The sequence below is a fragment of the Pinus tabuliformis genome, chromosome J, assembly GCF_031772625.1.
Source record: "Pinus tabuliformis cultivar Carrire ecotype Pingquan chromosome J, CPIR1, whole genome shotgun sequence".
Taxonomy (NCBI): Eukaryota; Viridiplantae; Streptophyta; class Pinopsida; order Pinales; family Pinaceae; genus Pinus; species Pinus tabuliformis.
The window spans coordinates 550935261-550961381 of record NC_142295.1 but is presented as its reverse complement, the minus strand read 5'-3'; the positions used below and the strand labels follow the sequence as shown (position 1 = coordinate 550961381).

The following is a 26121-nucleotide window of genomic DNA, read 5'->3' as shown; positions in this document are numbered from 1 at the left end:
GATACATATGTTATATGAACTTGTAGATATGAAATAAGTGTATGTTTTAAGCATTTGAAACTGGACAGTATACATTTTTTACCACCATTTCAATGCAGCATTTTAGAATCATACTCCTCTATGGATAGCATTACCTTGCAAAGGAAAATATACAGAACTCAAGGCATTAGGAAAAACAAAATGTCTTGTTTTACCTCAATTATCCGAACCACGGTGACTTGCTCCTTACTTCTTGCCATGTCAAGAGGTGTCTGGCAATCATCATTGATTGTCAAAGGATTCGCTACACATAAGAAAACTACAGTTAATTGACATATAATAGCTGTTGCAAATATAGAAGACATGGATATTGCTAACAACCCCAAAACTCATTCCTTCAGGGTTGTGACACATTCTACTATGTTTCATTGTAGACAGGGATTACTCACTCGTCTTTCATTACATCCTGCATGAATAGCTCAAAACATACCTCCATGAGAAAGAAGCATTTTCACAGTTTTGTCAAGGCCTCGTTTGGCAGCATGATGTAAAGGAGTTCCTCCATGAGCCCCTGCAGAAAACTAGTAATTAATGAACATCTAGTATTAGATACTAAAACTTTTCACACAATATGAATTGGGTATAGCTTCTCCGCTTAACAATGAATTCCAATGCCAAACCTCATACTGGGTGGCTTCGAGCAATAAATCAGCTAAATGGAATGATTAAGACCCAACATTGGGTACAAATTTACAATAGCATCTTTCTCAGACTATCATTCTCACAACAACTAGCTTCATCTCTGCAAAACAAAGCTTTTATAGCTCATAGATGGTAAAGCAGTCATCACATTCTAGTGATTAAGTAAAACAACAAATAGGAGACAAAACAGTGGAATAAGAATCATAGAAGAATAAACTTCAAATGATGATGAATCATATTATATGCAAGGTTAGCCATGGAAAATTTGGCATCAACATCTTCTCACAGCAGGATATGGTTCAACCACTTCTAATCATGGATGTGGAGTTCATAGGTTAACACTTGGTAATAACAACTTCACATTTATCCCCTACGCTTCCCGCACTTACCATCACATCATAGTCTCCCCCTTGCTCCTAGCAAGCCATTCCATGGTGCACTTTATATTCACATACTGTTGAAATTGTAACTAGTGTCGGTCTTCATAATGTAATGTAATTTTATCATTGACATATTTATTATATTCATTATTATTATATTTTATTTTTGGTCAAAGTATGTTGTTCACGCTCAAAGAATCAAAAAGAGAAAATAATTGATTATGAGTCAAAAGAATTTGCATTTGAGTCACGTCCCTCTGGGATATTTGAAAGAAAAGAAATTGAATTTTACTTTCGAGTCATAGAGTCAACACAGCGACCAAATTGGCCCTCCTTGGACAAGTCAAGCCTATGTGGCAACTATTCAACCCACCTGGACAGCTATATATAAGAGTCAACTCAACCTCTTGGAAGACCATTCAGTTCATCACATCATACATTAATTTCTGCACCTAATCAAGAAGGAAGAGAGCCGAAGTCAAAGAAGAAAAGTAGAAAGTCAAAGGAGAGAAAGAAAACCGAGTTTTCTGCCTTGTTTCTGTTCACACGTGCAAAATTTCTGTGGCATTTCAGAGGTAACTACAGGGACGGAATTCGGTCTCTACTGCAGGACCGAAAATTCTGTGATTTTGAACAGATTTCAGGAAGTTTGACCAGCATTGACTTCTGTTGACTTTTACTTGTTGGAGAAGACTTGGGGTAGGGTTGACTTGAAACCTTTGTGGCAGTTTGGTCTTGGTCTTGGTCTTGGATATCACATTTTGATCGGATTCTATAACAAGATGATTGTTGGGTTTTCCCCATTGTGGGGTTTTGCCCTTGCTTGGAGCCTAAATCTTGGTGTCTCTTGTTTCTTTGTGATCTTTATCTTTTTGCACATTTGTATAATTGCTTGATGAAGAAGTGTTAAAATTGGAAACTAGGGCCAAACTCTATGTGGGTCATCTTATTTATGGCAGCTGATATTTTTCTTGGATTCCTCTCGTCGAGAGGTGTAGAATTGATCTAATGGTCATCCGATTCCGACATGTATTCATGGAGATATGAATTTATTTGTATTTCTTGACAATTTGTCAAGGTCGGCAAGCAAATAAAGTTGTGCTGCACACCCCCAGCTAAACCCCAACTTGGCATATAAATAGAAGAGACCTTGAGGCATTAGTTCACTCATCTCATCCACACATCTCTTCTCTCTTCTTGTCTCTTGGGTATACGAAAGGAGGACACAGCTCTCACATGGGAAAGGAGAACGCAGTTAGGGCATCTTTGTGTGAGGATGTAGTTAGGGCAGCAAGGACGCAGTTAGGTGCAGCAAGTGATATAGGTCTACGTTGACCAGCATATTGCCTCCATAGACTGCAGCTTTGCGTGGGTAGCCTCTCCTAAGCTAGCCGAAGTGTTGGGCAAGTCTACATTGACTTTTTGAGGGCACATTTATGACAGTGTTGACTGGTTAGGGCTGGCTGCAGTATGCTGTAGCATTCACTGCTGTTTCGACCATTTTACTTTGATTGTTTTGGGCTGCCATTGCTGCTGTTGTAGACCGAGTTCTCCTAGGTTGTCTTGAGGACATTTTTGGAGCTGATTGATCACCTTTGCTATTGCTGTTCAAGGGTTTCATTACTGCTGTTGTAAATCACAGATTTGTGATATTGTACTATCTCTCTCTCTCTGCTGAATTATTGAAGAATATAGAAGAATTGATCAAAGGGTTCCCCGCATTGGAGTTTGTCCCTGGCTAGCACCACATTTTGTGTCTCTTGTCTTGGCTTGTCTTCTGTTGATTTCATTTATGTTCTATCAGCATTTTACTTTCATGTTAATGTGATTGCTATACTGGAAATTGACATTGGGCTAATAAGAAAAATTGAAATAAATTGCTCTTAGCATAGAACATACCATAATTTAACATGGTATCAAAGCTGAGGTGAAGACAAAGCCCAAGCAAGAGCAAGAGCAATCTCCGAAGACAGTTGGAAAAAGTCAAAAGGCTTCATGGGTTCCTCATCACACTTTCCCGCCGAAGACAAGCTCCGTGAGCAGTCTGACTATCACAGATGGAAGATGTCTCTTGACCTGACATTGGAAGAGCAGGAAGTGTTGGACTATGTGAGAGGCAGAATTACGGAGCCTCCACCAAATGCACCAGCTGCTACAAGGAACAAGTACACTAAGGGTGAAGTCAAAGAAAAGAAGAACATCCGGGACTCTATTGACAAGCATCTAGTGGCCTACGTTTCCGAGCTGAACACCTCCAAGGCGATCTACGATAGATTGGTAAGCTTGTTTAAAGTTAGTGATGCAAATCAAGTTTTGTTCCTCAAAAATAAGCTAAAAGATATTAAGAAGGGCAAGGACAAAGATATTCGATCCTACTTCTTAAGGATCACCGAGATCAAGAATGATCTCCTATCAATTGGAGAAGTCATTGCTGACAGGGAACTAACTATCACTACTCTTGGAGGGCTCCCATCCGAATGGAATGTATTTAGAACCACTCTTCTCAACAATGATCGAATTCCAGGATTTGAGGAATTGATGGCAAGATGCATTCAAGAAGAGACAAGGATGGTAGAGCAAGAAATGCCTTCAAGCAAAGCCAACCCCACTGCTTTCTCCTCTCAAGCCAAAACGAGAAATAGTTCTGGGTCTAAAGGTCACTTCAAAGGAAAGACCGGATCGAAGGGTGGAAGGAAGGGAAAATGCTTCGCTTGCAATAAATTTTGCCACTATGCGAGGGAGTGTCCAAATAGGAAGGACACATCTCATGACGATGATCAAAATCACTCTCGGGGCAACTCCAACCACAATCAAAGGAATGGCAGGGTTAATGGCAAAGGAAAGAGAAATGTCGAAAATCAAGGAAGTGGTCAACCCTCCAAGAAAGCAAGGAACTCTAGGTATGAATTAAATGTTGTTAACAATAAGCAAGATGAGTATTATTTGATATCGGCCCTCTCCACTACCTCTCCTCTGGACTTGTTGGGCAATCGGCTTATTGATAGTGGTGCATCAAGGAACTTCACTAGTTACAAGGAAGCTCTCTCTAATCTGATAGAGAAGGAGACAAACTTGGAGATTATTCTTGGAGACAATTCCACCTATCCCGTAAAGGGTGTAGGGAATGTTACTCTTCAAGTAAATCAGGGTAACACAATTCATTTGCAAGAAGCCCTATATGTACCTGATCTCAAGAAGAACCTGGTGTCCATTTCGGCAATGGAAGACAAAGGCTACAAGGTGGCCTTCATCGATGGCAAGGTACGTGTGTGGAAAAAGAATTTTAAAGATGCTTTCACTCTTGGATTTTGGGTTGACTCTTTATATCAAGTTGGAGGAAGTCCATTGGGAATCACGTCTTGCGACACAACTCTACAGTCTGAACTATGGCACTGGAGGTTTGCCCACCTTCATTATAAGGCTCTACCCGATGTGAGACAGATGGTGACTAGGATGCTTGAGTTTAAAGTAGAGCAAGAAGGTGTATGTCCAGGGTGTGCCGAAGGGAAGCTTTAAAGGGGACCATTTCCCTCAAGCGATAGCAAGACCTCTGACATTTTGCAATTGGTTCACACCGACATATCTGGTATGATGCCTGTGAACTCTTTGGGAGGATATCTATATTATCTCACTTCTACAGATGATTATTCTCGCAAGACTTGGATATACTTCTTGCAAAAGAAGGATGAATTGTTCTCCTGGTTCCGTCACTTCAAAGCCTTGATCGAGAATCAAACCGAGAAGAAAATCAAGATCTTAAGAACTGATAATGGGACCGAGTATGAATCCAATGAGTTCCATGACTTTTGCAAAGAAGCTGGCATGAAGAGGGAGACCACAACACCATACACTCCTGAGTAGAATGGTGTGGCGGAAAGGAAGAATCGTACGATTATGGAAGTTGTTCGTTCCATGCTCCATGATCAAAGGCTTCTGAAGTTTCTATGGGTTGAAGCTGCAAATACCGTCGTATATGTTCAAAACCGATGCCCTCATCAAGCATTGGATTCCAAGATCCTCGAAGAGATGTTCACTGGTAAGAAGCCTAATGTCTCTCATCTTAGAATTTTTGGAAGTCCCATATATTTTCATGTGCCGAAAGAGAAAGAAACAAATTGGGTGCATCTGGAAAGAAGGGAATCTTCGTGGGCTATAGCAAAAATTCTAAGGGCTATAGAATCTATGTGGCTGGTCAAAGGGAAGTTGAAATAAGTCATTATGTCACCTTTGACAAAGATATGGCTATTAGCAAGGTTGACAATCTTCCTATTCTAAGGAAAGATAAAGAAGCTGACTCCACGAAGTCGGATGAGAAGGAAGATGAGACGATGCCCGATGTGGAAGAACCTATGGATCTTATTGATCCCCCTCCACAAGAGCCTTCCTCTTCTAGGAAGAGGCCCTCATGGCTTAGGGGGACACTTGATGATGCCGAAGGACATATTGCACCCAGCGGGACTTTCCATGAAAGTAAAAATCCAACTAGGTATCAGGGATACTTGACCATTATGAGCGCCATCATTCAAAATGAGCCTTCATGGTTCGAAGAAGTCGTGAAGCATCAAGTATGGAAGGATGTTATGAATGAGGAATACAAGTCCATCATGAAGAATGATGTCTGGGATGTGATCCCCAGACCCCAGGACAAAACAGTTGTCACCTCGAAATGGCTTTACAAAATAAAGCATGGAGTCGGAGGCTCGCTTTGTTGCTCAAGGCTTCTCTCAAAAAGAAGGTGTAGATTATGATGAAATATTGCACCTGTTGCCCGGTACACCACTATCCGCTCGATCATAGCCCTTGCCGATTCGCAAGGATGTAACCTACATCAAATGGATGTCAAAACCGCGTTCTTGCATGGTTCAATTAAAGAGGAAGTCTATGTGGAACAACCCGAGGGGTTTGAGATTCATAATCGATAATCTCATGTATGCAGGTTGAAGAAAGCCCTCTATGGGCTAAAGCAAGCACCCCGAGCTTGGTATGAGAGGATCGATAGCTACTTGATGAAGTTGGGATTCACTAGGAGTGAAGCCGATCCAAACCATTACCTTAAGGTTGAGGATGATAAGCCTCTCATACTAGTGTTGTATGTTGACGACCTCTTTCTGACAGGTGCATAACCTCTCATTCACAAATGTAAGAGGGAGTTGGCTTCCAAATTTGAGATGAAGGACCTTGGACAGATGCACTATTTACTACGGCTGGAGATCTGGTAGAAGCTAGGAGAAATTTTCCTATCTCAAGGAAAATATGTGGTGAAGATTTTGTAGAGATTTAGTATGGTGGACTGCAAGCCCGTGACTACCTCGATGGAGCTTAACTTCAAGAAGTTATGCGGTAGTGTTGTCGGACCTGCTTTGGGAAATGCTTCTGAATTTCATCAACTCATAGGAGCATTGATGTTCTTGGTGAACTCCCGTCTGGATACATGTTTTGCAGTCAGCACATTGAGCCAATATATGGTTGAGCCTCATTACTCACATTGGATTGGTGTTAAGAATCTTCTAAGATATCTTCAGGGCACAATCACTCATGGGTTGAAACTTGAGATACACTACCGGAGATGTGAGGCTACATGGATATTCCGATGTTGATTGGGCAGATAGTGTGGTGGATCGAAAGAGCACTTCCGGGTGCTGCTTCTCTTTGGGATCTGCCTCGATATCCTGGATGAGCAGGAAGCAGAAGTCGGTGGCTTTGAGCAACGTTGAGGCAGAGTACATTGTTGTGAGTATGACCTCCTGTGAGGTTGTCTGGTTGAGGAAGCTCTTCAGTGAGTTGTTTGGACATACATTGGATACTACCGTGATCCTCTGCGACAACCAGAGTGATCGCTCCAAGCACATCGATATCAAGTACCACTTTATCCGAGATATGGTACAACGAGGAGCAATAAGGCTCCATCATATTGGGACTGATGAGCAGCTAGCCGACATTCTGATGAAGCCCCTGGGAAAGGTCAAACTCTTGATTTTCCGAGAACAACTAGGAGTCGTGGAGAGACCCTCTTATGAGGGTCCTATATGATGCATACATTGAGCTCTGGGAGGTCCGAGGTGCTTGGGGTACTTCTTGGAGTGACGAGCGACCATATGGTGACTCACCCTCCCCTAGTGGTGCGTTGTGTATAGGGTGCCTTCCTCGGTGATACCCCGTGGCGACATGTAGGCAGGAAGAATGGTTCATCCTTCTCTTGCTGAGACATGCTACCCATACAGTCTGGGACACATGGGAAGTAGCTCTCATCTAGCCAATGAGTAGGGAAATGAGGATAGGGACCTTTGTAGTACCGATGAGCGCATTGTGTATCTACTGTACTCCCTATGCTAGGATGTCATTGATCTGGGATCAATTGGAACTGCCTTCGGGTCAGTAAGAGTGTTATTGGACACTCTCTTTTATCTGGGACTCACTTCGGGTCAGTAGACGATGGTATTGTACATTCTTGATCATTTCTTCTTCTTCATAGTTCAGCAAAGCAGAGCAGAGCCGAGCAGTGCATTTGATGGCAGAGATAGTACCGACAATCAGATGGAGTAGCAGATGGAGTTCTCCCTAGTTGAGAAGAAGTGTTAAAATTGGCAACTACGACCAAACTCCATGCGGGTCATCTTATTTATGGCAGCTGATATTTTTCTTAGATTCCTCTCATCAAGAGGTGTAGGATTGATCTAACGATCATCCGATTCAGACATGTATTCATGGAGATATAAATTTATTTGTATTTCTTGACAATTTGTCAAGGTGGGTCAGCAAGTAAATTTGTGTTGCACAACGCTTGCTAAACCCCAACTTGGCATATAAATAGAAGAGACCTTGAGGCATTAGTTCACTCATCTCATCCACACATCTCTTCTCTCTTCTTGTCTCTTGGATATACGAAGGAAGGAGGACGCAGCTCTCACATGGGAAAGGAGGACGCAGTTAGGGCATCCGTGTGTGAGGACGCAGTTAGGGCAGCAAAGACGCAGGAAGGTGTAGCAAGTGATATAGGCCTGCGTTGACTAGCGTATTGCCCCCATTAATTGTCACTTTGCGTGGGCAGCTTCTCCTAGGCTAGCTGAAGTGCTGGGCAAGTCTATCTTGACTTTTTTAGGGCACATTTATGACAGCGTTGACTGGTTAGGGCTAGCTGCAATATGTTGTAGCATTCATTGTTGTTTTGACCTTCTTGCTTTGACTGTTTTGGGCTGCCAATGTTGCTGTTGGAGACCGAGTTCTAGATTGTCTTGAGGACATTTTTGGAGTTGATTGATCACCTTTGCTATTGTTGTTCAAGGGTTTCATTACTGTTGTGGTAAATCACAGATTTGTGATATTGTACTATCTCTTTCTCTACTGAATTATTGAAGAATATAGAAGAATTGAGCAAAGGGTTTCCCCGCATTGGTGTTAAAATTGGCAACTAGGGCCAAACTCCATGTGGGTCATCTTATTTATGGCAGTTGATATTTTTATTGGATCCCTCTCATCGAGAAGTGTAGGATTGATCTAAAGATCATCCGATTCCAATAAGTATTTATGAAGTTATGAATTTATTTATGTTATAAAATAAATTGTCAAGTTGGCCAGCAACTTGAGTAGACTTAGAAGCCCAATAGACATGTCTATTCATCATCTACGTTATAGTATAAATAGAATAGGATTTGAAGTCATTTGGACACACACATTCACTCTTGTGATCTCACTTCATCCTGTTTTGGGTTTGATGAAGATGAGAGCTAGAGGGAGTGCCCTAGGGTATACGCTGCCCTAGATAACATGCCCTAGATCTAAATGCAATCATGGGAGAATAAACTCTACATTGCTCAAAAAGCCGGAAAAGATGAAACTGCCAGAAAAGCCGGAAAAGCCGGAATTTCCGGAACTGCTAGAAAAGTCGGAACTGCCGGAAGAGCCGGAAAAGCCAAAAAAGTCGGAACTGCTGGAAAAGTCGAAAAAGCCGAAAAAGCAGGAAAAGTCGGAATTGTCGGAAGAGCTGAAAGAGCCGGAACTGTCGAAAAAGCCGAAAAAGCCGAAAAAGCCAGAACTACCGGAAAAGCCGGAAAAGCCAGAACTGCCGAAACTGTTGGAAAAGTCGGAACAGCCAGAACTGTCGGGAACTGCCAGAACAGCAGGAGCATCTGTCTCTGAAGGAGAGCAACATGCAAGGGACAACTAACTAACAATGGGACAATCGTATGGTACTTAGCAGCAAGCTAAGGACAATAAGCATGCTAGGGACAACAAGCAAGCAAGGAATAACAAGCAAGCAAGGTGCAGCCAACACATAGGTCAGGATGGCAACATGGTGCAGCAATGGCACATAATGCAGTACAATGATGGGTACAGTCATGACTAATGAAGCGTGATGAGATGCAGCATAGTGATGATGGGTGCAGCATGGTGCAGCGCGGTTAGGTGCAGCATGATGACGAAATGCAGCACAACAATAGGTGAAGGAGTCGCCTTGGAGAATCAGTTGAAGCAGCATGTCTTCAACTGATCTCATGTATCGTCTTCTTAGAGATGATCTATGCTCTTATCTAGATAAGTCAAAGTGTTGACTTTTGTTGTAAACGTACTGTCTCTCTCTCCCTCTGCTGAACTATTGAAGAGCATATAAGAAGAATTGATCAAGGGTTTCCCCACATTGGGGTTTGTCCCTGGCTAGCGCCACATCTTGTGTCCTCTTGTCTTGGCTTGTATTATGCGATTTATGTTTATGTTCTATCTACAGTTTACTTTAATGTTGATGTGATTGCTAATCTGGAAAAGATATTGAACTAACTGCGAAAATTGAAATAAATTGCTCTAATCATAAAACATACCTGAAATTAACATGGTATCAGAGCTGAGGTGAAGACAATGCCCAAGCAAGAGTGAAAGAGAAATCACTGAAGATAGTTGGGAAAGGACAAAAGGATTAGTGGATTCCTCATCCCTCTTCAAATTCACCAAGGGTGAAGTCGAAGCAGAGAATATTATCAAAATGGCGCAGCAGAAGTTTCTGATGGCCTACCTAAAGATCACTTCAATGGGAAGTCTGAATCTAAGGGTGGAAGGAAAGGCAGATGCCTTGGTTGTAATAAGTTCGGCCATTATGCGAAGGAGTGTCCGAATGGCAGAGACACATCTCTTGATGAAGATAACAATCATTCCAGGGACATCTTCAATGATCAAAGGAATGACAGGTAATGCAGGTCATCAAGGAAATGGCTGACTCTTCAAAGAAAGCAAGGAACCCCAGGTATGAAGAATCAAATGTTGTTTTTGATAAGATAAAGAAGCGTTATCTTGTATTCGCCCTCTCCTTCAGATCAAGGTTGCACGAAACGGGGAAATGGGTACGAGTTTCTGAAACGGACACAGGTACGAAACGCAACCTCCCCAAATTTTGGAAACGAGGAAACGCGAATATATATATATATATATTATAAAAATATTTAATATATATATATATATATATGTGTGTGTGTGTGTGTGTGTGTGCAATCATAAAGCATAAATGATACATTATAATTTATTACATTTAAACATTATGATTAAATTTACATCACATTTACTCATGAATGATCACATAATGAAAATAAAATTATCGGAATATCCAAAAGCAACCTTTATTATATATCCAAATCTCAAAATCAGCCTTTATTTATATTAATATATGAGGCTGCAAGTACAATAAAGACTATAAGGCTACAAGAACTATAGAGACAAAAGACTAATCCTCATCATAACAATCCTCATCAAAAATAGAAGTAGTACAATGCTCAACAGTGGATGGTGGTGCCGAAGAAGATGATGCGCCAATTCCACTTCCAGACTCGACCTCAATATTCAAGGCAGCAAGAGAGAGATCCAAATCAAGATTTTCTGCATCCACATCCCATTCTTTAGAAGGACCATTGTTGTATTCTGGACCCCTACAAGATGCAAGGCAAAGGTTGGAGTGCACATAAACAAGATCCTCTGCCTTCTGTGAGCCCAACCTATTGCGCTTCACAGAGTGAATAAAACCATAAGTGCTCCAATTCCTTTCTGCTAATGAAGAGCTTGCCACTTGTGAAAGAATACGAATGGCAAGGTTTTGCTAATGTACAGCATTTGCTTCATGACAAATCCACCACCTAACTGGATTCATGGTGCTTCTCTCCTCCAAAGTTGATATATCTACCTAATCATCTATTCCTGCAGCACAACTAGCAAATTCCTCCTTTACCTCCCTGTGTAGATGAGAAGGAAACATTCTCATAAGGGCTTTTTTCACCCCATTAGCCACCTCTCTATCCTTATGGGGTGCCTTCCTCTTCCCATTGCTTTGAGTAATAAGCTCCTCATCATAAAATTTGGGGTTCAAAGCATGTGCTAAAGTGTGCAATGGAGTGTTGAAATTGTTCCACCTATCAACAATGATTTTCTTGACTAAACCAGCAAAATGATCATCAACAAACAAAAGTTGTGGAGACTCTTGCGAAATGATTTCCATAGTTTTCTCAACCATGGAATCCATGCCATCATATACCTCTCCTAAGAAAGGTTGGTCAGTGTCAGCACTCCGGAGAAGCTCAAATGCAGGGGTTGTGAACTTTAGCAAGAAATCTACCTTGCTCCACCAATCCTCATCAAGGCACAATCTACGCACCATAGATCCCCACTCTAAATCTGCTTGTTTCCACTCAATCCAAAGTTGACTCACCACCATAGAAACTAATGCATGCTTAACCTCCACAAGGCGGCGCAACATCAGGAAGTTTGAGGCATATCTTGTCTCAGCAACTTTTAACAACTCCAATTTGGAGTACTCTTGAAATATGGCCTGAGATTGGTGGTGGTTGGTGATGAATTTGACAATATCCCTTGCTTCCCCTGTGAGTTCCTTTATCCAGGAAACTTTGTTGTCGATCTCCTCTAAGATCAGATTCAGATTATGGACAATGCATGGTGTCCAAAAGATGTGGCCATACCTCCCCTCAATAATTAGACCTGCAACTTTGCAAATTGGTGCATTATCTGTGATAACTTACACCACCCTGTTAGGCCCTATTTGTTCAATAGCTTTTATAATAACATCAACAATGAACTGCGCATCTTTCACCTCTCCTGAGCAGTGTTCCGCCTTGATAAACATTGCTCCTTTGGGGGAAGTGGCAATGATATTTATAATTGGTCTGCGCCTTGTATCTGTCCATCCATCTGAGACTATGGTAACCCCAGAGCTACTCCAGGGAGAACGAATTGGTGATAAAATATCTTCCACAAGCTCCTCATTTTTGAGAAGTTGAGTTCTGACTTTCTCATAATTGGGCCCCTTGTACCCTTGAGGAGCTTTGTTAATTGCCCTTATCATATCTTGCCAATAAGGAGAGCGAACAACATTGAATGGGATACCACATGCATAAATGCACCTAGCCACTCTAGAATCAGTTTCTTCTCTTGCTTGCACATTCACCAATTTATCAATTTTGCTATCCTGAACTAAAGGGGATGCCCCTCTGGTATTTTTGGGTGTTGGTTGTTCATGTTGTTGAGTGGCACCGGCTCTCCTTTTTCTTGCTTCAACTACAATCCTTGGCTCAATGTTAAATGGAGCTTGAGGAGTAGCTTGAGTAAGCTCATCATGCCTTCTCTTAATACCATCCGCCTCATCTTGCTCTCTTTGATATGCCCTCCTTGCCAATGGATCTGTTTTTTTTGTGCAACCTGCAATCCCTTGTCCTCCTCCACGCAAAAGATGTGCCTTCACTCTTGGGTAAGAGCCCTTGTATGAATTATTGCAAAGATTACATCGCCATTCCCATGAGCCACCACCTGCACATTTTTGAAGCTTTGTCACATGCCTCCAAAGAGGATAATATTCAGCCCTTGGGTTGGCCCTAAGGCTTGAACTTGCAGCTGCACTTTGGTTGGAAGTCATTGCTGCAAAAATAAATTAAAAAACAAATATGTAAATAAAAAACGTTTTTCATATTTTTGGCAGCATAAACCCTAGAAAAATTGAAGAAATAGTAGGAAAAAACTAACAAAATGAATGTTGCTTACCCAAATTAATTTTATGTAGCTGAAGCTACCCCAAAATGCCAGAAGAGAAGAGAAATATGTCTGTAGCTGAGCCAAAAAGCCAAGAATGTCGTAGCCGGAAACTTTGCACTCCAAATCTGTTGCTGAAATCTCTTTCTCTTGCTGCTGAAATCTACTTTGCTCACTGTTCAAAACAGCCTAGCTAAAATCACTGCTCTCTTCCTCTCTTCTCCTTTGCTAAAATCGCCAGTGTCCAAGAGAAACGACTTGCTAAATTGTGTGATGAGAGAATGAGACAAAGTTCACTTTTATAACTTTAAACGGGCATCTAGAAGCAACTAGAAGGCATTTTAATAACCTAATTAAAAATTAGAAGACAAAATAATAATAATAAAAATTAAAATAAAAAGTCAAACTGCATGTGAAAACGGCGTCGTATGGCCCAGAAACGCGTTTTCGACCGTACTGGCCACGTTTTTGCCTCGATAAATGTGCCAGTACAGCCAGAAACGTGTTTCTACGCCGTACTGTACGCGTTTCCGAGTTTCGTTTCCGTTTCCGTATGGAAACTCCTCCCCTGCCCACGTTTCCTGCAACTTAGCTTCAGATTCTTTGGGAATCTGGCTTATTGATTGTAGTGCTTCAAGGCACTTCATCGGATAGTAGGGTGCACTCTCTAATTTGGTAGAGATGGAAACAATTGTGGGATTATACTTGGAGCCGATGCCACCTATCGTGGAAAGGGTGTAGGGAATGTTACCTCTCAATTGAATGAGGGTAACTCGATTCATTTATAGAATCTCCTATATGTACTTCATCGCAAGAAGAACCTGGTGTCCATTTCGGCAATGGAAGTCAAAGGTTACAGGGTAGCACTCATCATTGGAAAGGTACGTGTTTGGAAATAGAATTTTGAAAGATGTTTTTGAGTTCAGGGTTGTATCAAGTTGCAGGAAGTCTACTGGGGACCATGTCCATTGACACATAGCACCGAAGGTCTGTGAGTCAGATGGTGACAGGGATGCCTGAATTCAAAAAGAGCATGAAAGTACATGTCTGAGATGTACCGAAGGAAAATCTTACAAGGGGACCATTCCCCTCATGTAGCAGGTCCACATGTTTGGAACAACCCGAGGGGTTTGAGATTCATGATCGAGAATCTCATGTATACAGGTGGAAGAAAGCCCTCTATGGCTTGAAGGAAAACACCCCGGGCGTAGTATGAGAGGATTGATAGCTATCTAATGAAGCTGAGATTCACTAGGAGTGAAACCGATCCAAATCATTACCCGAAGGTTGTGGATGATAGACCTCTCATACCGGCACCTTATGAGGACAACCTATTTCTAACAGGTGCAGACCCTCTCATTTGCAGAAGTAACAGGGAGTTGGATTCCGAATGTGGAATGATAAACTGCAAGCATGTGACTACCTCGAGGATCTTAACTTTCAGAAGTTATATGGTAGTGATGTCGGACCAGATTTGGGCAATGCCTCAGAGTTTCATAAAACTCATTCGCGTTGATGTTCTTGGTGAACTTCCATTCGGACATATGTTTTGTAGTTAGCATGGTGAGCTCATACTTGGTTGAGCCTCACTGGATTGGTGCTAAGAATCTTCTAAGATATCTTCAGGGCACAATCTCTCATGGATTGAGATACACTGCCAGAAATATGAAACTGCATGATTATTCGAATACTGAGTAGGCAGGTTGTGTGGAGGATCACTAGAGCACTTCAGGGTGCTGGTTCTCCTTGGGATCTGCTTCGATATCCTGGATGAGCAGGAAGCAGAAGTCGGTGGCTTTCAGCACCGCCGAGGCAAAGTATATCGCTGTTAGCATGGCCACCTGTGAGGCAGTCTGGTTACAAAATCTCTTCAGTGAGCTGTTTGGATTTAATTGGATACCACTGTGATCCTGTGTGATAACCAAAGTGGGATTCGTTTATCAGAGAATCCTGTATTTCATGATCGCTCCAAGCATATCGATATCAAGTACTACTATATTCGAGATATGGTGCAGCGGAGAGCTATAAGGCTCCAACATATCAGTACAGATGAACAGGTCACCGACATTTTGACAAAGCCCCTAGGAAAGGTCAAATTCCTGACTTTCCAAGAACGACTTGGTGTCATTCAAAGACCCTCTAACGAGAGTCAAGTATGATGTACTGAGCTCTGGGAGCTCCAGGGGGGCACGGAGTACTTCTTGGAGTGACATATGACCACAGGGTGACTCACCATCCCCTGGTGGTGTACATGTACAGGGTAAAAGAATCAAAACTTTCCCTGTGACACCCCGTGGCGACTATGTAGTAGGAATGATTAGTTCTCCTGTGAGGCCTGGATGATGTGTTCTCCATGACGATTGTGTAGCAGGATGATTAGTTCTCCTGTGAGGTTTGGATGATGTGTTCTCCATGACGACTATGTAGCAGGATGATTAGTTCTCTTGTGAGGTCTGGATGATGTGTTCTCCATGACGATTGTATAGCAGGATGATTAGTTCTCTTGTGAGGTCTGGATGATGTGTTCTCCATGACGATTGTGTAGCAAGATGATTAGTTCTCCTGTGAGGTCTAGATGATGTGTTCTCCATGGCGATTGTGGAATAGGATGATTCGCTCTCCTGTGGGCCAGGATGATTAGTTCCCTGTGGCATCCACTGGACAAGATGATTCGCTCTCCTGTGGACATGATGATTAGTTCTCCTATCGAGGCATCCTACCCATGCAGTCTGGGACTCATGGGAAGTACCTCTCATTTGATCAATGAACAGGGAAATGAGGATAGGGACCATAGTAGTACCGATGGACGCATCGTTGTATCTACCGTACGCCCTATGCTAGGATGACCTTCATTGATCTAGGATCAATGATACTGGTCTTGGACCAGTGATAGGAGTTGTACCCACTATGACACTGACTTCGGGTCAGTAGAGGATTGGTCTGAGACCAGTGGTACATACTCTGAGACTAACTTCGAGTCCGTAGAGTACTGGTCTAGGACCAATGGTAGGAGTTGTACCTACTATGACACTGACTTCGGGTCAGTGGAGAATGGTATGACACATTCTCGATTAATTCTTCTTCTTCATGGTTCAGCAGAGCTAAGCAGAGCAGAGCTAGTAGAGTTGAGAAGAACTGAGAAAAGCTAGTAGAGCTGAGCAGAGCTAATCAGAGATGATCAGAGCTGAGTAGTGCAGAGCAGTGCAAGGCACTGATGGCAGAGATAGTACAGTCGGACATATGGATCAGCGGATGGAGTTCTCCCTAGTTGAGAGGGAGTGTTAAAATTGGAAACTAGGGCCAAACTCCATGTGGATAATCTTATTTATGGCGGCTGATATTTTTATTGGATCCCTCTCATCGAGAGGTGTAGAATTGATCTAAAGATCATCCGATTCTGATAAGTATTTATGAAGTTATGAATTTATTTATGTTATAAATTAAATTGTCAAGTCAGCCAGCAACTTTAGTAGGCTCATAAGCCCAATAGATATGTCTATTCATCATCTACGTTTTAGTATAAATAGAAGAGGATTTGAAGTCATTTGGACACACACACTCACTCTTGTGATCTCACTTCATTCTGTTTTGGGTTTGATGAAGATGAGAGCTAGAGGGAGTGCCCTAGGGTATACGTTGCCCTAAATAACATGCCCTAGATCTAAACGCAGTCATGGGAGAATAAGCTCAACGTTGCTCAAAAAGTCAGAAACGCTGGAAAAGCCGGAACTGCCGGAAAAGCCAGAAAAGCCGAAATTGCCGGAAAAGCTGGAAAAGTCGAAATTGTCAAAAAAGTCAGAAAAGCCCGAACTGTGAGAAAAGCCAGAAAAGTCGGAACTGTCGGAAGAGCCGAAAAAGCCAAAAAAGCTGGAACTACCGGAAAATCCGGAACTGCCGTAAAAGCCGGAACTACCGGAAAAGCTGGAACTGCCGAAAGACACGGAACTGTTGGAACTGTCGAAAAGTCGGAACTGCTGGAAAAGCCAGAACTGCCAGAACTGCCAGAACAACAAGAGCATCTGTCTCCGAAGGAGAGCAGCATGCAAGGGACAACTAACTAACATTGGGACAGTTGTATGGTACTTAGCAGCAAGCTAAGGACAATAAGCATGCTAGGGACAACAAGCAATCAAGGAACAATAAGCAAGCAAGGTGCATCCAACGCATAGGTCAGGATGGCAACACGGTGCAGCAATGGCACATAATGCAGTACAATGATGGGTACAGTCATGATTAATGAAGCGTGATGAGATGCAGCATAGTGATGATGGGTGCAGCATGGTGCAGCGCAGTGAGGTGCAGCATGATGACGAAATGCAGCACAACGATAGGTGAAGGAGTCACCTTGGAGAATCAGTTGAAGCAACATGTCTTCAACTGATCTCATGTATCATCTTCTTAGAGATGATCTATACTCTTATCTAGATAAGTCAAAGTGTTGACTTTTGTTGTAAACATACAAGAATCAATCACGTCAACACAGTTGTTTTTGGACAATTGAACCCCGGAAAAACCCAATGTGGGAAAATCGTTGCAGCAGATGAGGGTTTTATCAATATTCAACAACAATCGCTTTACAAGGAATGATTTTACAGAGAAACTGAGACACTTCTGAGAGAAAACACCTGAGACAAAGTTTCTCCTCCTCCTGGAGAAGTTCTAACACCCTGAAGACCCTTCACCCACCTCTACGTCACTTCTACGTCACTCTGCGTCAATCTGCATCAACCTGCGTGAGGACCGCATCTCCAATGGTGTTGTCGACCTGCTCTTCCCTCTGTGCTGTCTCTCGAATGCCCTGCGTCACCTCCTCCTCAGTCACTGACTAATGTTGATGCCCTCCTCTTCCTCCACCCTGTAACTCTCCCTCTGAAATTGAACTCCTTCTCCTTGACAATCAATTTCCTTCGAGGTACTGAGTATTTGCCCAGTGTGTCTCCAAATGACTCTCAAGTCTTCTCTTATACTTTTCCTGTTGATGAATCAACGGCCAAGATTAAGTCTCTAATCAACGGGTAAGATTAAAACAAACTTGATCCTTGTCTCTTAGAAGCTTCTCACCCATATATTTATTAATACCCATTAATATTTTTATTTTCCTAAGTTTAGACTTAGAAACCCATTAAAAATATTAATTATTTTAATAACTCCTCATCCAGGTGGAATTTCTCCAAACGATTTTTAGGTCTTGGAGACCTCGTGTTCTAGCCCATCCACAAAATTTCGAAGCTTGAACACATCCGACGCTAGCCAAAATCAACACAAGCCAAAGAGTTTGGTTAGCAACCAACGGGAAATTGAGAGGTTACTCATTGGTTACCCAAAAGATGTTTTCCTAACTTAATACTGGGCATTATTTTGTAATGTTCCAAATTTGAAATTTACAGCAAATAACAGAGATATGTATAAGGAATCAGCAACAATAAACAAATTCCAAACATGCACATCAAAATACACAAGAAACTGAGTCAAACAACTGAACCATTTTATTAATTCAAAAACCTGAGTACATAAATGGCAAGGAATGATATAACCTGGGCCTACGATGCAAGCTAGGCAAACCCTAGGTGAGATCTCACTAATACAACTGCTAGAAATGGCTCCCACAAAATCTGCGCACTACCAAAAAATTCTGTTAACTATTGTTGGAAGGAAACTGAAATTTTGACCTCAATAATGCCCGAATCGATCTGAAATTGCAGCCACGGACTCCTCTCCTATAACCCAGAAATACCCAGAAAAGGTTTGGCCTAACTCCAAGCCAAAATCAAACCCACAATGTGATGCAAACTGCCCAACTAACCAACAATACACCCTACTATAAGAATGTACAATTTTGGCCTGAACACAGCCCAAAAAATTTTATAAAATTAGCTATAGGCTCCTAGCCCAAAATGCCCAAAATAAAGCGAATTTCCAGCTACACAATTTTGCACCCAACCAAAGAGAAATTGTTGAGAAGTGATAAAACTCTCCTGCAAATGGCTGAGAAATCATGCAAAAATATCTTCCGGCAAATAGCTATCACTCCCAACTTAAAACTCCCGGAAAATACTAGTACCAAACACCAACAAAAACTCAGTTCTCCAAACCCTGTGCAGGCTCTATAAGAGAAAATTTGGCCCAACCAAAAGATATAGGAACAACTCTGAAAAATGGTGCCAAACTCCTCTAACCAATAGAAAATCTCCTGCAAATACTCAGAACCTATAATAGAAAGATGTTGCTCCAAATAAACTTCGAGATTTGTCTTCTACACCCAGAAATAACAAATTCCTGAGTGCATATTCAGCAATAAACTCCAACACAAGTCTTGAAATAGACTTCCCCAAAGCCTCACTAGGGAGACACTCAAAATTCTCCAAAATGAGGATGACTTTCACCTGAAACTCTTGAGCTAAACAACTTTGCTTCTCTTGTGCTAAACAACCTCCAAGAGAGAGTTTGATCTGCAAAAAATAAAGAGCAAAAGATGCAAAAGTGGAGCCCCAATGTGTTATTTATAGAGACTGGTCCTTTTTCCCTTGTGGTGCCTTCTCCACAAGTTCGAACTCCCCTTCTTTTCTCTTTCCTTCTCCTAGTGCAAATTCCCAAGGGGGTCGAATTTCCCTCTTTGGTGGTCCCCATATTTCACTTAACAAAAAATTATTTCCTTTTCTTCTAATGTTTATTTCTCCTTTTTCCTCAAAAATTTAAGTGGGGCCTCCATAACCCACATTTCCTAAGTTTTATATGTCAAGATATTCCCTAATGCCAAAATTGCAAAAATGAGGATTTTACTTGGCAAAATTATTTATTGGGGACATGACATTTTTCCCTGACAATGTATAAGAAAGAGAGCTTTCTCATTTACAACATGAAGATTTTTCATTTGGAGTTTGATTTTTCAACAACTGAAGAGGGAGAAATAGAGGAAAAGGCCAGCAAAAAATAAATATCTGCAAGGTGCATCACGATTTTGCAATAGCAAATAGCATTCTCCTCCTTCCACTTCGCATCTCTTTCATTCTCATTCTCACTATAAGCACTTTCCAATATGCTCTATAGAGGTAAGCAATAATGCTAAAGACACTGATTCTATAATCTGTAATATCCCAAATGGGACATTTGACTAATTTTGCAAAAATTTAACCCAACCAGAATTTCTCCATAAAAATTACCATTCACTTAACAGAATATTGCCATGTAAAACATAACAAATAGCATGGATGCAATTCAATAATACTATGAGCAGAAATAATCTCAGCTTTTATTAATATATATAAACTAGGGTTTACATGTTGATACAACAAAATAGCTGAGATAGAAAATTGGCCTCAAGAATCTACTCCAATGTTGTGTTGGCCCTCCAAAACTGAACTGAAATGTCACTGTTGAGCTCTCCTGTGAATTTTGGATGGAATCGCCAAGGGAAAATGGATATTCACCCAATCTCACTGAATCACCCAAGGGTTTCCATCTTGGGGCTACCAATGAAGTAGAGAACTAGGTTCTCAACCTCTCATACAAGAAGAAATATCAAATCCAAGATGCTCTCCAATGGCCTCCTCTCCTCTTTTTATAAATCCGATGAACCCCTCTAGAACCTCCTATTTTATTATTATTTTAATCATGGAGCACTTTCCCTCTTTTTATTTCAATTAAAATATTATTTTTAATGTGGGAAAAGGGTAAATTGGCCACCATGCCTCCTCAAGTCACTAAAAATTGCTTTTAACCATCCCATACTGTAGATCTTCGTGTTTCGGTTCCAACAAGCTATTACACTAAGGTGTTCCATCAAGTATTCCTCTCGGAATGGCACCTTAAGCGTAATTAATTGAGTTAGGCCCAGTAATAACCCTGTTTTTCGAAAGTTGTCGGAATGCAACAGAATGAAAGGCAAGTTGTGCCAATGATGGAACACACCAAACAAATGCCATCGGATCCCATAGAAACTCCTCAAAACCCATGAAACATCTCCAAAAGCCCCTAGGCCCGTTGATGACGTGACTTGCATCTTTGACCTGTCTACCTCTAAGCCTGAAAGTCTATCCTAACCATGCCATAAGGGACACCAGAAAAAGGAATATCGCAAAATCCTCCTACCCCAAGATTGCTTGCCCTTAAGCAATCCAAACCTGTGGACTAGTCTGGTGGCCCAATGTAACTAAGACCCAATGTCTGGATCCCATACAAACCACTAGGTGATGGTATGCCTCTGTGTCAACCCACCATGAATGGACCCCTCAATGCCTGGATCCCAGACTAATCTCTAATTGAACCTGTCATCAACCAATCCTCCTGGATCCCAATGCCACCAAGAACAAGTATCAACGCTCCATGGCTCTTGTTGTGCTATAACTCCAACCATGAGTACTGCTCCATCCACCACGTACCCACTCATCACCCCTCTCGAATCCAACCCTTAGCATAGACCAAGGTCAATATCACCATGTTGATGCTATGTTGAAATATTGATGAGTTGCTAGCCTACATCCCGTTGCCAACTGGGACATTTAGTATCCCTCACATCTAAGGGTTCCTGCAGTACAATGCTCCTGACTAAAAATGATACTCCATCAATAGGGTACCAACTCATGATCTCTCGCCAATCCATCCTGTGGGAGGGATCGAATGCATAAGCACCTGTATCTGGGATAAGTCTCCTATGTTGCACCGTCCTCATCTCACACAACTCTTTCTAGTCAATCAGCGATATCCATCAAGAAAATCTTGCCTCTCTCCCTGCAATGGGTACAAGTGGCCAAACTGTGTTGCATGCCCTATATATGTACCACTCGAGAGGGTTATTGCCTGGAAATATTGAAGCTTTGCTAGATGCCACTACATCTACCTGCACCTTGTCAGTGGATAGACCCAAAGATGGATGCACCACTGTCTCCCAAAGAGCCTCCCTCATCTGACCAAAAACTCCATCTTCCATCGATCCACTCGTCATCTGCAAAATTGCCCTGTCAGGTCCCAACACCTCCTGATGACCCAAGTCTGCAAATACTACCTCCCTGGTCGCCATCTGTACATCTTCCTGCTCCTCATCAATAGTTGGCCCCAAGGATGTCTGCTCACCCTCCTCTATCATGGGCCCAACATGAGCCACCAGCTGACTCTCCAAAGATAGCCCATCATGCGCACTGTGCCCCACACTATGTGTTGCTCATGCCAAATGGGAACAAGTTGTTGCTCATCAACCTCCTCTACCAAACATGTCTGCATCTCTGAGCTAGTGTTAACAACTCCCCCTAACTGCTCATGCTCCTCAGAGGTGTGCATGGACTCAACTATAGAAGAAGAATCCTCATCTTGAAAGTCAGAAGGACTCTCCTCCTAATCTCCCCTTGTCATCTCCTCAGTGCCACCTATGCATGAGTGGTTAGGTCCCCATGGTCCCTTGCAAATGAAGCAAAGACCCTTCCTCGAATCATTCTTGTTGCATGATCCCCCAAACATGAGCAGCTCCTCCCTGGTCAACTGTGTTTTGAATAGCCCAATATTATGCTCAACCAACCTTTCGGCTAGTTCATAAGCAGCAAGTGAGACCAGTTGTTCTCTCCTCCAAATGGTCAATAATCTAGTCCGCAACCTCCTACAAATGGCATCACGACCTCCCATACATGAGGACAAAATGGATTGCATGTGTGCTATGACTATGTCAGGATGATGTTTCCTAATGTTGAAGAAGCATTGGAACATCTGCAGGATCAAATCATCACAGTCAAGATCAAACATGATTTCATAAGTCCTAGTCATGGCCATAATTTCCAAAACCTGAAGTTTCTTCCCAAATGTAGGACCCACAAAGTTATCCAAGTCTCGTAAGGTTTCTACTATCAGCTTGAAGACTCTCTTCATAACATCATCATTGTAAGGAGCTATAGGGTCAGTTAGCATCATGATGCTACTAAGACAAGAGGAAATTGGAAGTGTGGCCCCTTCACAAGGGTACTCCAAAAACTTGGGCTATATTAAAGCGAGCATGGTTGGTTTCAAAGCCCAAATCAACTTCTTCCCCTCCAACTGGTCTATCTCAGAAATGAGTGTGTCTGGTTCTTATAATTTGCAAAGGGCTTTTAATGTAACCCTCATGTGCTTCAAGCATGTCCCCAATGCAAAGATTGTGTCCAATTTCCTTTCCCTTTTGCACATCTTTCGGTTGTTCTTTCTAAAGAATGGCATAGACACCGTTGAAATTATAGAGTATAGTGAACAGAAAAGAATGATGAACCTGGAATAAAGATCAGTTGGGCACCCGCCAATACAGTGTCCAAGCGCAGATGTAGTTTCAACAAGGTGTTTTCATGTAGAGCCACTACATTGTATGACTATCTCACTGGAAAACCTTTTAATCCTGCCTAGAATACATGCACAACAGCGAAGTGGATAATACACTACCCACCCAGGTGACAAGCAAAGTTGTACTTCTCGCCTAGCCAACAGTAATAGCCCACTGGAAACTTCAACCACAATCCTGAACGCACCAGTTTTGTCTCCTCTCCAAGCACACGGGTCGCACTGGTACTCACACAAGAACCTACAAGTGGGCGCAACTTCTTCAATGCATACAACAAATGCAAGCTCATTTATAGTATCCCACAATAGAAGTAGTGTATACGCTGATCCAAATCATTCAGCCAAAACCAATTTCTATCTTATACACATTAATGTGCCCAAATATTCACTCGACAAACCAAATCGTACCTTCTCCTCTCTAACTGGTGAATATATATAATCCCAATATAATGCATCTACACTTTACTCGTTTTGTTTATTCTATCTTATCCTCGATCGCACCAAATCAATGATCAACCCACCTATCAGTATCTGTCAATACTGATTTGGCCAACATGCATAATCATTTCGGCTCCAGGGGAATAATTTCGCTCCAAGCAATTTGATGACAAAATTCTTCTACCGGCCACTACGATCCAGTAGCAATCACCGCCTTTCATTTGATGCACGATTGTTCTGCAGAATTACTCAACACATTGTTTCCAACTCTACAGTGATCCCATCATACCTAATGTACATACAGGAACATGATCTATGGACGGGGCTTGGATAAACTCAGCCCATCACCAATCAACGATAATGGCAACGGTGAGATATGTCACAATCAAGGTGGCAAATAGGCAGCTCGAAAACTCACGTCAACCACAAATCGAATTCAGTCCCCACAAAGCAGCCACACCTGATCACACAACGTTATGCCTCTTAATCGCACAAGAATATACGTCAATTATGCATGTTTCCATGCCATTCTCGTTGCCATTCGCACATCATATAGCAGCGAGAGGCGATTCTTGTCTATGTGCACTCTCCCAGCAGACACACCAATACTCTCGTATATGCTTTGTGGCTGATGTCCTTTAACGAACCACTACCCGACTCCCCTGTTTCTCCTTACTGGTTGCGTGGACCTTGGCCCACGTGCAATCACTTTTCTTTGAACATCACCATTCAACCATAGCCACTACCAAAGATACACGGTTCCATTAGATGGTGTTGAATCCCCTGTGGCTTTAGAAAGGTAGCATGGTTTTCGTTCTAGCAGTTCGAATGATCAGCAACACCGAATTATGCGTCAACTTTCCCCTTGATAAAATACGCACCACCATCCAAATAAATCACAGTAAATTGAGTCAGTCTTTGGCAGTCAATCCCACTAGATAATTTAGCTACTACAAGGATCTGGTTTTTCCACAATTGCAGCAGCAATCACATCATTTCTCTCGTATGCTGACTATTGCACCGATCACACGGCATGCGCACTCAATGCACACAAGTACCCAGGTTCTTATTTTCCCTCGGTCAATCCACAAATTGCAATATACAGTGCTCAACCCAGATTTGATCCAACCACAACAACTATAGCAGATTACTCATACTCACACATTCAACATTCTCCACTTGTCACTATATAGATGCTTCCATAGGCTTGCAAATTCGGCCTTTTATAAATCGGATCAGAACAAACTCCAACAATTATCTTGACCTCTCACAAGGAAAAATTACTGGCAAATGCAATCAAACTTGAACTCTTTGGAAATAAATTAAATCCCACACCTACACAAATATATCCCAGCAAATATGTTTCCCTTTCGGCAGCCATGAATTTTTATTTCTACAATAACCCTTAGGCTAGCAGGAAGACCAATTCTGATACCACTGTAATATCCCAAACGGGACATTTGACTAATTTTGTAGAAATTTAACCCAACCAGAATTTCTCCATAAAAAATTACCATTCACTTAACAAAATATTGCCATGTAAAATATAACAAATAGAATGCATGCAATTCAATAATACTATGAGCAGAAATAATCTCAGCTTTTATTGATATATATAAACTGGGGTTTACATGCTAATACAACAAAATAGCTGAGATGGAAAACTGGCCTCAAGAATATGCTCCAATGTTATATTGGCCCTCCAAAATTGCACTGAAGTGTCACTACTGAGCTATCTTGTGAATTCTAGATGAATTCACCAAGGGGAGATGGGTACTCGCCCAATCTCACTGAATCACCGAAGGGTTTCCATCCTGAGGCTACCAATGAAGTAGAGAACTGGGTTCTCAACCTTTCATACAAGAAGAAATATCAACTCCAAGATGTCCTCTAATGGCCTGCTCCTCCTCTTTTTATAAATATGATGGACCCTTCCAGAACCTCTTATTTTATTATTATTTTAATCATGGAGAACTTTTCCCTCTTTTTATTTCAATTAAAATATTCTTTTTAATGTGGGAAAAGGGTAAATTGGCCACCATGCCTCCTCAGGTCACTGAAAATCACTTCTAACCATCCCATCATGTAGATCTTCTCGTTTGGTTCCAACGAGCTATTACACTAAGGTGTTCCGTCAAGTATTCCTCTCGAAATGCCACCTTAAGCGTAATTAATTGAGTTAGGCCCAATAATAACCCTGTTTTTCAAAAGTTGTCAGAATGCAATGGAATGAAAGGCAAGTTGTGAAGATGATGGAACACGCCAAGCGAATGCCATCGAATCCCATAGAAACTCCTCAAAAGCCCATGAAACATCTCCA

At 41.9% G+C, this 26121-nt stretch overlaps 1 protein-coding gene across 2 annotated transcripts in view; it reads right to left on the bottom strand.

The window, feature by feature from the left end:
* The window catches only part of LOC149228193 (putative E3 ubiquitin-protein ligase XBOS34), a 285882-nt gene that overhangs the window by 112994 nt on the left and 146767 nt on the right, over positions 1-26121 (bottom strand). For both annotated transcript variants that reach the window (XM_089378092.1, XM_089378093.1), the window contains 2 exons: positions 470-550; positions 195-283 (listed from right to left, as the gene is read on the bottom strand). In XM_089378092.1, the coding sequence (XP_089234218.1) occupies positions 195-283; positions 470-550 (170 nt within the window). The remainder of the gene's footprint in view (positions 1-194; positions 284-469; positions 551-26121) is intronic.